Below are 12,262 nucleotides of genomic sequence, written 5' to 3' on the forward strand. Positions count from 1 at the left end.
TCTGGTCCCCACAGGAGGGGGTTCTACTGTCCCTCAAGGGGGTCCTGCCCCATGGGAGGGGGCCCTGCTGTCCCAAAAGGGGTCCTGTCCCATGGGAGGGGGTCCTGCTGACCCTTAATAGGGTCCTGGTGTCCCTTGAGGGGGTCCTGCCCCATGGGAGGGGGTCCTGCTGTCCCTTAATGGGGCCCTGCTGTCCCAAAAGGGGTCCTGTCCCACAGGAGGGGGTCCTGCTGACCCTTAATGGGGTCCTGGTGTCGCTTGAGAGGGCCCTGTCCACTCTGGAGAGGATCCTGCTGTCCCTTAATGGGGTCCTGCTGACCCTTAATGGGGTCCTGCTGTCCCTTGGGAGGGTCCTGCCCCCATGGGCGGGGGTCCTGCCCACCCTGGAGAGGGTCCTGCTGACCCAGAAGGGGTCCTGTCCCCAAGGAAGGGGGTCCCGGTGTCCCTTGAGAGGGTCCTGCTGTCCCTTGAGGGGGTCCTGTCCCACGGGAGGGGGTCCTGCCCCATGGGAGGGGGTCCTGCTGTCGCTTAATGGGGTCCTGGTGTCGCTTGAGAGGGTCCTGTCCACTCTGGAGAGGGTCCTGCTGACCCCGATAGGGTCCTGCTGTCCCCTGAGAGGGTCCTGCTGTCCCTTGGGAGGGTCCTGTCCCCATGGGCGGGGGTCCTGGTGTCCCTTGAGAGGGTCCTGCCCACCATGGAGAGGGTCCTGCTGACCCAGAAGGGGTCCTGTCCCACGGGAGGGGGTCCTGCTGTCCCCTGAGAGGGTCCTGCTGTCCTTTGAGGGGGTCCTGCCCCATGGGAGGGGGTCCTGCTGTCCCTTAATGGGGTCCTGGTGTCGCTTGAGAGGGTCCTGTCCACTCTGGAGAGGGTCCTGCTGACCCCGATAGGGTCCTGCTGTCCCTTAATGGGGTCCTGCTGTCCCTTGAGGGGGTCCTGTCCCATGGGAGGGTCCTGCTGTCCCTTGGGAGGGTCCTGCCCACTTGGGTGGGGGGTCCTGTCCCACAGGCGGGGGTCCTGCTGACCCTTAATGGGGTCCTGCTGTCCCTTGAGAGGGTCCTGCCCCCATGGGCGGGGGTCCTGCCCACCCTGGAGAGGGCCCTGCTGTCCCAGAAGGGGTCCTGTCCCCAAGGAAGGGGGTCCCGGTGTCCCTTGAGAGGGTCCTGGTGTCCCTTGAGGGGGTCCTGCCCCATGGGAGGGGGTCCTGCTGTCGCTTAATGGGGTCCTGGTGTCGCTTGAGAGGGTCCTGTCCACTCTGGAGAGGGTCCTGCTGACCCCGATAGGGTCCTGCTGTCCCTTAATGGGGTCCTGCTGTCCCTTGGGAGGGTCCTGTCCCCATGGGCGGGGGTCCTGGTGTCCCTTGAGAGGGTCCTGCCCACCATGGAGAGGGTCCTGCTGACCCAGAAGGGGTCCTGTCCCACGGGAGGGGGTCCTGCTGTCCCCTGAGAGGGTCCTGCTGTCCTTTGAGGGGGTCCTGCCCCATGGGAGGGGGTCCTGCTGTCCCTTAATGGGGTCCTGGTGTCGCTTGAGAGGGTCCTGTCCACTCTGGAGAGGGTCCTGCTGACCCCGATAGGGTCCTGCTGTCCCTTAATGGGGTCCTGCTGTCCCTTGAGGGGGTCCTGCCCCATGGGAGGGGGTCCTGCTGTCCCTTGGGAGGGTCCTGCCCACTTGGGTGGGGGTCCTGTCCCACAGGCGGGGGTCCTGCTGACCCCGATAGGGTCCTGCTGTCCCTTGAGAGGGTCCTGCCCCCATGGGCGGGGGTCCTGCCCACCCTGGAGAGGGTCCTGCTGACCCAGAAGGGGTCCTGTCCCACAGGAGGGGGTCCCGGTGTCCCTTGAGGGGGTCCTGGTGTCCCTTGAGGGGGTCCTGCCCCATGGGCGGGGGTCCTGCCCACCCTTGAGAGGGTCCTGTCCCCCATGGGCAGGGGTTTTGTCCCCACAGGAGGGGGTCCTGCTGTCCCCTGAGAGGGTCCTGCTGTCCCTTGGGAGGGTCCTGTCCCACAGAAGGGGATCCTGCTGTCCCTTGGGAGGGTCCTGTCCCACAGAAGGGGATCCTGCTGTCCCTTGGGAGGGTCCTGTCCCACAGAAGGGGATCCTGCTGTCCCTTGGGAGGGTCCTGCCCACTTGGGTGGGGGTCCTGCCCCATGGGAGGGGGCCCTGCTGTCCCTTAACGGGGCCCCATCCCACGGGATCCCCTTGGAAAACCCCTCCTGACCTTTTAGGGCTGCGCAACTTCCGTGTTCTATCCTTCGAACAATTTGGGAAAAATCCAGGTGGATTTTTGGAGCCTCTTCCCGAGCCGGGGGGAGGAGGAGGGATCCAAAGGATCCCGAATCCAGAGGATCCCATATCCAAGGGGTTTTGTCCCTTTCTGTCCCCTTTTGTTGGGGGCAGGTGACCGAGGCTGTGACACCTGGGGACACGAGCTGAGTGCCCCCCGCTCTCTCCGGGGGTCCCTCCGTGGGTGGCCCCGGGGGTGACTCAGAGGGCGGGGGCCCCAAAACGGGGCAAAACCCACAAAAATGTGGTCAGACCGCTTCCCCCTGCTGTGACGCAAGGGTCGGAGCGGGGGGGGGGGAGAGAGCGGGAAGGGGGGAGAGCGGGGGCCACCAGAGGGGGGTCTGTGGCTACCAGGTTGACGACCGGACCACCAAGGGTGGGGGGACAGGGCCGGCGCAGCGTCCCCAGCCCGGCGGGGCTCGGGGTTCTGCCGCTGTTCGGGGGTGCGGGACCCAGCGCAGCCCCCCGGGGTCCGCCCGGGGTCCCCCTCCCGGTTCCACCGCGACGTCAGGCCGTGACTCAGCCCCGCAGGATGTGGCCCCACGCCCGACCCGGCCCTTCATAAGGCGGCGGAGCCGGCGGTGACCCTACAGCTCCCGACGCCATGGCGGCCTTCGGCCTCTTCCTCCTCCTCAGCGCCGCCGGTGAGTCCCCGCGGCCCCCGAGCCACGGCCCCTGCACGGTTGTGCGCCCCCCCCCCCCCCCCGGATACCTGGGACCCCTTCCCGAACTCCTGCATCCCTTCCCCGGATAGCTGGGAGCCCTTCCTAAACACCTGAGATCCCCCAAAGAGATTTGGGACCCTTTCCCGAACTCCTGGGACTCCTTCCCGAACTCCTGCATCCCTTCCCTGGACACCTGGGACCCCTTCCCGAACTCCTGCATCCCTTCCCCGGCCATCCCGAACTCCTGGGTCCCTTCCCCGGACACCTGGATCCCCTTCCTAAACACCTGAGATCCCCCCAAAGAGATTTGGGGCCCTTCCCCAACTCCTGAGTCCCTTTCCCGGACACGTGGATCCCTTCCCCGGACACCTGAATCCCCCCAAAGAGATTTGGGACTCCTTCCCGAACTCCTGCATCCCTTCCCCGGACACCTGGGACCCCTTCCTAAACACCTGAGATCCCCTGATGAGATTCGGGACCCCTTCCTGAACTCCTGCATCCCTTCCCCTGGGACCCCTTCCTAAACACCTGAGATCCCCCAAAGAGATTTGGGGCCCCTTTCCCGAACTCCCGGGTCCCTTCCCCGGACACCTGGATCCCCTTCCTAAACACCTGAGATCCCCCAAAGAGATTTGGGATCTCCTCCCGAACTCCCGGATCCCTTTCCCAAACTCCTGCATCCCTTCCCCAGACACCTGAGGCCCCTTCCCGAACTCCTGAGTCCCTTTCCCGGACACCTGGATCCACTTTCCAAACTCCTGGGTCCCACCTGGGCTCCTGCCCAGGTATTTGGGACACCTCCACGGACACCTGGGTCCCCACCCCGGATGTCGGGGCTGCTGCCCACACACCTGGATCCCTCCCAGATGCCTGCAGGTCCCTGTCCCAAACACCTGAGTCCCCTCCTGGGTGTCTGCGTCCCCTTCCCAAACACCTGGGCCCCCTCCTGAACATCTGGCTCCCCTTCCCAAACACCTGGGCCCCCTCCTGAACATCTGGCTCCCCTTCCCAAACACCTGGGCCCCCTCCCCGTTACGCGGCTCCAAGCCCACAGCTTTGGGAGGGTCCCTGCTTGTTGGCCCACGGGTGGGGGATGGAGGGGGAGGGACCCTGCTGACCCCTCCCCCCGTGTCCCCCATCGGTGACAGCGGCGGCCTCGGGGCAGCTGCAGCAGGAGAGGGTGGACCTGCCACCCCCCAACATCGAACGAGGTGAGGAGAGAGATGGGGACACCCAGGGGTGGGGGGGACACAAAGGGGGACACCCAGGATTGGGATGCTCGTGGGTGGGTGGGAGACACCCAGGATCCCAGGATTGGGGAGAGGGAGATGCTCGTGGGTGGGTGGGGGACACAAAGGGGGACACCCAGGATTGGGATGCTCATGGGTGGGGGGGACACCCAGGATTGGAGACGGGGGGATGCTCGTGGGTGGGGGGGGGGACACGGCGGGTCAGGCTTGGGGGCGGAGGGACGCGGGGACGCGGTGATGCAGGAGAACGGGGACACGGGCGGTGGGGACACGGGGCGGGAGTGACATGGGGACAGCGAGGGCTGGGACGCCGCGAGGGGCGGGCCATGGACGCAGGGAGCAGATGGGGAGAGGGGGGGGGGCACATAGGGACACCCCCGTGCCCTTTTTCAGTGCTGCAGCAGGAGCTCGAGGTGCCCCCCGACATCCTGGTGGGGGGAGCCCTGGCCCCGCCGCGCAGCCCCCCGGTCTGGGGCAGCGCCCTGGACGGGTTCCCCCCCGCCTGGCCCGTGGCCGACGCCGTCACCCGGCACTGCCGCGACCCCCCCACGGTGCCGCCGCCGCCGCTGCTGCCCCCGACCGCCTTCGCCCACCTGCGCCGGCAGGCGGCTGCGCTGGACGCGCTGCGGCCGCGGCTGAACGACTGCTGCCGGCACCACAGCCCGCTGCCCTGCGCCCGCCGCGCCGTGAGCCGGGGACAGGGGGACGGAGGGGACACCGCGGGGACGGGGGGGGACATCGCGGGGACGGGGGAAACACCGCCGGGATAGGGGGGGAAACACCGCCGGGATAGGGGGGGGACACCACGAGGACAGGGGGGACACCGCCGGGAGCAGGGACATGGGGACACCGCGGGGACAGGGGGGGACACCACGAGGAGCAGGGACAGGGGGACACCGCGGGGACACCAAGAGGAGCGGGGACAGGGGGGACACCGCGGGGACAGGGGGGACACCACGGGAAGAGGGGATAGGGGGACACCATGGAGAGAGGGATATGGGGACACCGCGGGGAGCAGGGACAGGGGGACACCGCGGGGATATGCGGGGAGCAGGGGGGACACCACGAGGAGCAGGGACAGGGGGACACCGCGGTGACACTGCGGGAAGCGGGGACAGGGGGACACCACGGGAAGCGGGGACAGAGGGACACCACGGGAAGCGGGGACATGGGGACACCGCGGGGACACCGCGGGGACACCGCGGGGAGCAGGGACAGGGGGACACCGCGGCGAGCAGGGACAGGGGGACACAGCGGGGACACCGCGGGGAGCAGGGACAGGGGGACACCGCGGGGAGCAGGAACACCACGGGGAAGGGGATGTGGCGACACTGTGGAGCAAGGAGACGCTGTGAGGAGGAGGAGGAGGAGGAGGGGCACGGGGACACCGCTGGCAGGGGAGGCACTGGGGAGAGCGCTGGGGCAGGGGTGAAGTGGGGACAGCGCGGTCGGCGGGGGGGGGGAGGAGGAGAGGACACTGTGGGGGGAAGGACACGGGGTGACACCGAGGGGGCTCTGCCCCCGCTGCCCCGCAGTGGACGGACGTGCTGGACGGGTTCTGCACGGATGAGTTCGGGGTGAAGACGCGGCAGTTCCACTGCTGCCGCCGGCACGGGGCCGCTCGGCGCCGCTGCTTCACCCAGGAGAACCCGGCCCCCACCTGGGAGCCCGTCCCCACCTGGGACACCAACGTCGCCTGGGACCTGGTCACCGAGCCCCCCTTTCCCCCCGGCGAGCCCACGGCCGCCAACCTGGGCAACATCTGCGGGCTGCGGGAGCTGCGCCCCGGTCCTCCCGGGCCCGGTGCCCGCTCCGGGCCCCGCGTCCGGCTGCGCGTCCGGCTGGAGCGAGAGTACGGCCGGTGCTGCCGCAACGAGAGCCTGAGCTGCGCCCACAGCGCCGTGAGTGGGGACACGGGGCTGGGAGGGGGGACACGGGGCTGGGAGTGGGACACGGGGCTGGGAAGGGGACACGGGGCTGGGAGGGGGACACGGGGCTGGGGGGACACGGGGCTGGGAAGGGGACACGGGGCTGGGAGGGGGACACGGGGCTGGGAAGGGGACACGGGGCTGGGAGGGGGACACGGGGCTGGGAAGGGGACACGGGGCTGGGAGGGGGACACGGGGCTGGGAAGGGGGACACGGGGCTGGGAGGGGGACACGGGGCTGGGAGGGGGGACACGGAGCTGGGAAGGGGGACACGGGGCTGGGAGGGGGACACGGGGCTGGGAGGGGGACACGGGGCTGGGAGGGGGACACGGGGCTGGGAAGGGGGACACGGAGCTGGGAGGGGGACACGGAGCTGGGAGGGGGACACGGGGCTGGGAGTGGGACACGGGGCTGGGAGTGGGACACGGCTGGGAAGGGGACACGGGGCTTGGAGGGGGACACGGGGCTGGGAGTGGGACACGGGGCTGGGGGGACACGGGGCTGGGAGTGGGACACGGGGCTGGGAGGGGGACACGGCTGGGAGGGGGGACACGGCTGGGAGGGGGGACACGGGGCTGGGAGGGGGGACACGGGGCTGGGGGGACACGGCTGGGAGGGAGGGTCGCGGTGTGGAAGGACCCGGCTTAGCGCCGGCGTTTGGGAGGCTCTCAGGTGTCGAAGGACTGGGGAGGCACCGGGAAAAGGACCGAGGTGTCTGGGCTGGCACTCAGGTACCCGGGGAGGGGAGCCGTGTGTTTGGGAGCGCCTCGGGCATGTCCCGGGAATGACCCCTGTGCCCGGAGCGTGACCCAGACGCTCGGAGGCTGGGAAAGCACCCAGAGCTCCGGGAAGGTGACAAAGGTGTCAGGGAGGGACCCCGGTATCCAGGGAGGGGACGGAAGTGTCCCGGGGATGACGCAGGTGTTCGGGGGTTGCTGGAGGAGGGGGGACACAGTGTCCCTGAGCCCGATTTCCCCCTCCGCAGTGGCTGAAGGGGCTGACTCGGTTCTGCCGGGAGGAGTCAGAGGTGAAGACGGGGCAGCACCGGTGCTGCCAGCGGAGGGGTCCCCGGACCAGGGGCCGCTGCTTCGCTGACGCCGCCCCCCACCCCGAATACGACCGGGAGCTGCACAACGTGAGCCTGGCCCGGCCCGGCCCCGCTCTGCTGCGCTCCCTCTGCGGCCCCACGCGGCTCTTCACGCAGAGGTGGGTGGGGGACACCCCCGGACACCCTCGGGGGACACCACGGTCCCCCTCCTGTTGGAGGGCACCCAGCTTTCCGGGCCTGCTCGTCCCCATCCCACCCATCTGGGGACTCTCCATTGCTCAAGAACCCCTTTTGGGGGGGGGGGGTCCAGCAATCCACTCCCCCCCCCCACCTTAACCCCCCCTGAGGTGACCCCCACGCTCACACCCGTGTCCGTGTCCGCAGGCGGCCGGTGCCGGAGCTGCTGGGGGCCATGACGGCCGCCTGCTGCCCACTGCCCCCCCAGGAACGCGGCGCCTGTGCCCGGGAGCAGGTGAGTGACCCATGGGGGACGAGGGGTCCTGGGGGACCCCCCCCGTGTCCCCCCCAACCAGCCGCCCTGACCCCGTTTGCCCACAGCTGTCCCAGGGCATCGCCACGCTCTGTGCCACCCCCGGGGATGCCTGGAGGGACCCTCAGGGCTGCTGCTCGTGGGAGGAACCCGAGCGGCGCCGCTGCTTCGACAACGCCTACCTGAGCCAGGTGACCCTGGGGGCCGCCGTGGCCCCTCCGCCCCCCGGCCACGAGGAGTGACCCCCCCCCCCCCCGTGACGGCATGAGGGGAACAATAAAGATGCTGCAGTGTCACCTCTGAGTGTCCCCGTTGTTTGGTTTGGGGGGGGGGGGGTGGGGGCCCTTATGCCTCAGTGTCTCCATTGTTTCGGGGGGGGCCCCCCCCGGGCCTCAGTGTCCCCACGGGGCCTCGTTCCGGGGTGTGCCGGGGTGTGGGTGGATGTTGGGGTGTTTGCACAGTCGGGGTGTGTCAGGCCTGCTGTGATTGCTGTGTTTGGTTTTGGGGTGTGCTGTGCTCGCCGCGCTCACCCCCGCGGTGGCCTCGTGCCCCCCCCCCCCCGGGGGTCTCTGTGTCCCTCTTGGCTGGATTCTTGTGGCCCCACAGTGTCACTGGCACCCCTCCCCCCCATCGCTGTGATCCCAGGGGGTCCCCGAGTCCTTTTAATCTTCCCTAGGAGCCGCCCTTCCCCAGATACTCCGTCCATCCGTCCATCCCAAAACTCCCCAGCAGCTCCTTCTCTCCCTGTCCTGCCCCACACGGGGCTCCTTTGGGAAAAGGAAGAATTTTTCCCGTCCCCGTGGCCCTTTCCCAGCACAAAGCAAACCGGTCCCAGCCTTCAGTCCCAATTTTAGTTGAAAAATAAAGTCATATCCTTCTCAGCAGCCTCCACTGGGCTACAGGGCGGACGGAGAGGGATCCACGCTCTCCGTTGGGAATATTCCCCCTCCACCCCGGGATTCCTGGAGGCAGAGGTTGGTGTGGAACGGATTGGCTGTCATGGATCCGGCCGAGCACAGTCCATGGGAGGGCGAAGTGAGGAAAGCAGAGCTGAGGGGAGCTCATCCCCCATTCCCTCAGGTGGAACGGGGGGCGTCTCCCCCCTTCCCAGGGCCATGAAGAATTCCCCCCGGGAGCACCGTCACCTCTGAGACTGGGAGGGAAGAGGCTGAGCTGGAGGGCAGGGAAGCGGGTAGGGAAGGGAAGGGCCGGGCGGGCTCGTCACATCTTGGGGAAGCTGGCCAGGTTGGCCACGCCGCAGGCGTTGTTCATGTTGCGGGCGAGGAGGACGTAGCCCTTGTTGCCCCATTCCTCGCCCCAGCTGGAGGGTGGAAAAGCAGAGCCTGAGCCTCTGGAAGAGCCCCCCCAGCCACCTGCAATTCCCAATCCCCATCCCACCGTACCTGTTCTTGATGATCCAGTGCTTGGTGCCCTTCTGTGCCCCGTAGCCCACGGCCAGCACGGCGTGGTTGATGTTCTCGGCGTTGCAGCTCTCGTCGTAGTACACACCTTGGGGACACAGCCGGTGTCACCGGGCGCGCCCCAGGTCCTCACGACCCCCAACCTGCCCCCACGACCCCCAATCTGCCCCCAGCCCCTCACCCCGGCTGTAGAACTGGAAGGAGGGCAGGCTGGCGTCGATGCCCACGGAGATGGGACCAATCCGGGCCACCGCTCTCTTCAAAGCCTTCTCATTCCCCTCGGGAATCTCACGGTAGCCGCGGCACTTGGCCGCCTTCCCGGTGGGGCTGTACATGCAGCTCTCGTCCTGCAGCAGTGGGGCCGGCAAGGTCCTGGTGAGATGGGGGTGGCAGGGAGGGAGGGGGATTTGGGGCTGTGCCCCCTCACACCTGGCCGATGTAGGGATAGGAGTCCTCGGAGTCGATGCCGCGGTTCTGCCGGACGTACTCGAAGGCGTTGGTCATGTACCCGCCCCCGCAGCCGTCGTTGTTGGCCACGCAGTCCACCAGGTTTTGGGGGCTGAGCGACAGCAGTTTGCCCGTTTTCCTCTTCAGCTGCCCCTCCAGGGCACCCACCGAGCTGAAAGCCCAGCACGAGCCACACTGGCCCTGTGGGGACACAACGGGTGACACCGGGGTGACGCCGGGGTGACGCCCTGCTCCAGGCACACCCGTCTTACCTGGTTCTTCACAGGGGTCACGTAGCCTTTCTTGCGCCAGTCCATGGCAGCCGGGGCTCTCTCGGTCCAGTCGGGGACAAAGAGCGTCTCGTTGTGGCGTTGGTGACCGCGGGGCACCTTCAGCCCTGTCATGGTCCTCACCACCTCCTCGCTGGTCTGGGAAAGGAGCCCTGGGTGGGTGGGAGCACCCACGGGTGGTCAACCCCCCCACTCTCTCCCCTTCCAGGGATACCCACCATGTCACCCAGGTGGTTCATGGCCAGCTCGAAGGTGTGCACGCCCAGGGCGTGCTCCAGGTTGTGGGTGTTGATGTATTTGAGGTTCTTCTCCCAAATCAGCCTCCGCCTCACCTCGTCCGCCTGCACCGTGGGACGAGACGCTGCTGGGACGGGGGTCCTGCCTGTGCCCCCCCCCCCCCACCCTGGGGACAGCCTTGTGCCCTGGCATCCAACCCTGGGGACGTCACCGGGGGTCCCAAGCACCAGACCCCCCCTGTACCTGCCCGTTGTACTGCTTGCGGTGGGTTTTCTTCCACAGCTCCCACTGCGTGTCCAGTTCCCGCTCCGGCTGCAACTGGGCCAGCGCCGCAGGGACCAGCAGGGCCAGCAGCACGGGCCACCACATCCTGGGGACCAGCTGAACACTGGGGACGGGGCAGACACTGAGCCGGGGGGCCTGGGTGGGGGCAGGACCCTGTGCCCACCACCACAGCAGGCTGGGGGAGACTGGGACCCTCCTACGGCGCTAGGACCCCCCCCCTGCCCACCCTGCCTTGGGGCCAGCACCCCCTGCCAACCGTGGCTGGGGTTTGGGACCCCTCCCTGCCCCGATTTGGGGCCAGGACACCCCCGCGGGCAGCGCTGGCCGGGTGCCGGCATCACATGAGCCGGGACAGCTGGTTCCCGTTACCGCTGCGGCGTCTTTCCGGCAGCCCGAAGCCAGGGAGAGGTTTTTGGGATGCAGAGGGTGCAGGCAGCGGGGGGAGTCCGAGCCATCCTGCCCCTCGCTGGCTTCACCCAGCGGCCCCCAGCCCCCCGTGGCGGAGCAGGAACTCGGACACTTCCCCGAGCCGGGGACCCCCAGGTCCACTCGACGTGCCTCAGTTTCCCTTTTTTGTGCCTCCGAGGGTCCCCCTCCATGGGACCCGATTCCCTCTCATTCCCAGTGGGATCGATTTCCCTGGGGTTTCAGCCGCCCGCCGCCCCCCTGGCTCTCCCGGGGACCCCTCCCCGCCGCTTACCCCAGCACGGAGCCGTCGGTGGGAGCGCCGGGACGGGGCCTGCGGGAGCCGCGGCCGCTGCGCTTTTATGCTGCTGGATTGAGGAAGTTTGGAGGCAGCCGGAAAATTTTGGCAGGCATCGGGTTTGGATGGGCTGGAGGGAAGGAGGGGACGGGGAGGGGGGACGCGGGGGCTGCCCCCGGCTTCACGTGGTGCTGTGGGACGAGCTGAGTCAGCCCCGGCGCGGGGCTGGCGGCGGGTCCTGCCCGGGGCATCCTCCTGGCCCCGGGTCGTTCTCCTGGCCCTGGAAGGTTCTCCTGGCCCTGGAAGGTTCTCCTGGCCCTGGAAGGTTCTCCTGGCCCCGGGTCGTTCTCATGGCCCTGGAAGGTTCTCCTGTCCCAGGAAGGTCCTCCTGTCCCCGAGATATCCTCCTGTCCCAGGAAGGTTCTCCTGTCCCTGGGACGTTCTCCTGTCGCAGGAAGGTTCTCCTGGCCCCGGGACATTCTCCTGTCCCTGGGTCGTTCTCCTGGCCTCGGGATGTTCTCCTGTCCCTGGAAGGTTCTCCTGGCCCCGGGACATTCTCCTGGCCCCGGGACGTTCTCCTAGCCCTGGGTTGTTCTCCTGTCCCTGGAAGGTTCTCCTGGCCCCGGGACGTTCTCCTGTCGCAGGAAGGTTCTCCTGTCCCCGGGACGTTCTCCTGGCCCCGGGACGTTCTCCTGTCGCAGGAAGGTTCTCCTGTCCCCGGGACGTTCTCCTGGCCCCGGGACGTTCTCCTGTCGCAGGAAGGTTCTCCTGGCCCCGGGACATTCTCCCGTCCCTGCGATGTTCCCCCACCCCATCATCCTTCCCTGGGGACACCCCCCTGCTCCAAAGACCTCCTCCTGCCCCAGGAGCACCCTCTTGTCCCAGCATCTCACCTTGGGGACATCCTGCTGCCCTGGGGACATTCTCTTGTCCCAGCATCCCACCTTGGGGACATCCTGCTGCCCTGGGGACATTCTCTTGTCCCAGCATCCCACCTTGGGGACATCCTGCTGCCCTGGAGACATTCTCTTGTCCCAGCATCCCACCCTGGGGACATCCTGCTGCCCTGGAGACATTCTCTTGTCCCAGCATCCCACCCTGGGGACGTCCTGCTGGCCTGAGGGACACCCACCTTGTCCCCAAGTCCTCCCCACGGCTGATCCGGGTGGGGCTGAGCAGCCGCTTCCTCCAGGAGCAGCAGGACACGGCAGCTCGGGGACAT

General features: G+C 68.2%; 2 protein-coding genes across 2 annotated transcripts; one reads left to right on the forward strand and one right to left on the reverse strand.

Moving 5' to 3' along the window:
• Positions 1-2,639: 2,639 nt before the first annotated feature.
• ECM1 (extracellular matrix protein 1) lies at positions 2,640-7,953 on the forward strand. Its single transcript, XM_032093237.1, has 7 exons — positions 2,640-2,920; positions 4,090-4,152; positions 4,585-4,877; positions 5,727-6,092; positions 7,105-7,325; positions 7,552-7,639; positions 7,726-7,953. The coding sequence occupies exons 1-7, from the start codon at positions 2,881-2,883 to the stop codon at positions 7,897-7,899; spliced, it is 1,245 nt and encodes a 414-aa protein (XP_031949128.1). The 5' UTR covers positions 2,640-2,880; the 3' UTR covers positions 7,900-7,953.
• Positions 7,954-8,488: 535 nt separating this feature from the next.
• CTSK (cathepsin K) lies at positions 8,489-11,128 on the reverse strand. The gene is made up of 8 exons (XM_032093266.1): positions 11,038-11,128; positions 10,296-10,440; positions 10,034-10,156; positions 9,798-9,953; positions 9,508-9,726; positions 9,260-9,425; positions 9,061-9,166; positions 8,489-8,978 (listed from the first exon to the last, which is right to left on the reverse strand). Exons 2-8 carry the CDS (start codon positions 10,419-10,421, stop codon positions 8,879-8,881), a joined length of 996 nt encoding a protein of 331 aa, XP_031949157.1. The 5' UTR covers positions 10,422-10,440; positions 11,038-11,128; the 3' UTR covers positions 8,489-8,878.
• Between the last annotated feature and the right edge of the window lie 1,134 nt (positions 11,129-12,262).

Source organism: Corvus moneduloides, chromosome 29, assembly GCF_009650955.1.
Source record: "Corvus moneduloides isolate bCorMon1 chromosome 29, bCorMon1.pri, whole genome shotgun sequence".
NCBI classification, from domain to species: Eukaryota; Metazoa; Chordata; class Aves; order Passeriformes; family Corvidae; genus Corvus; species Corvus moneduloides.

Bases quoted from the DNA above. Each gene is read 5' to 3' on its own strand.
- ECM1 (XM_032093237.1), top strand. From the start codon at position 2,881: ATGGCGGCCTTCGGCCTCTTCCTCCTCCTCAGCGCCGCCG. The intron at 4,153-4,584 runs GTGAGGAGAGAG...GCCCTTTTTCAG, and splicing joins ACCCCCCAACATCGAACGAG to TGCTGCAGCAGGAGCTCGAG. The intron at 4,878-5,726 runs GTGAGCCGGGGA...GCTGCCCCGCAG, and splicing joins TGCCCTGCGCCCGCCGCGCC to TGGACGGACGTGCTGGACGG.
- CTSK (XM_032093266.1), bottom strand. From the start codon at position 10,421: ATGTGGTGGCCCGTGCTGCTGGCCCTGCTGGTCCCTGCGGCGCTGGCC. The intron at 9,727-9,797 runs GTAAGACGGGTG...GTGTCCCCACAG, and splicing joins TGACCCCTGTGAAGAACCAG to GGCCAGTGTGGCTCGTGCTG. The intron at 9,167-9,259 runs GTGAGGGGCTGG...TGTGTCCCCAAG, and splicing joins CTTCCAGTTCTACAGCCGGG to GTGTGTACTACGACGAGAGC.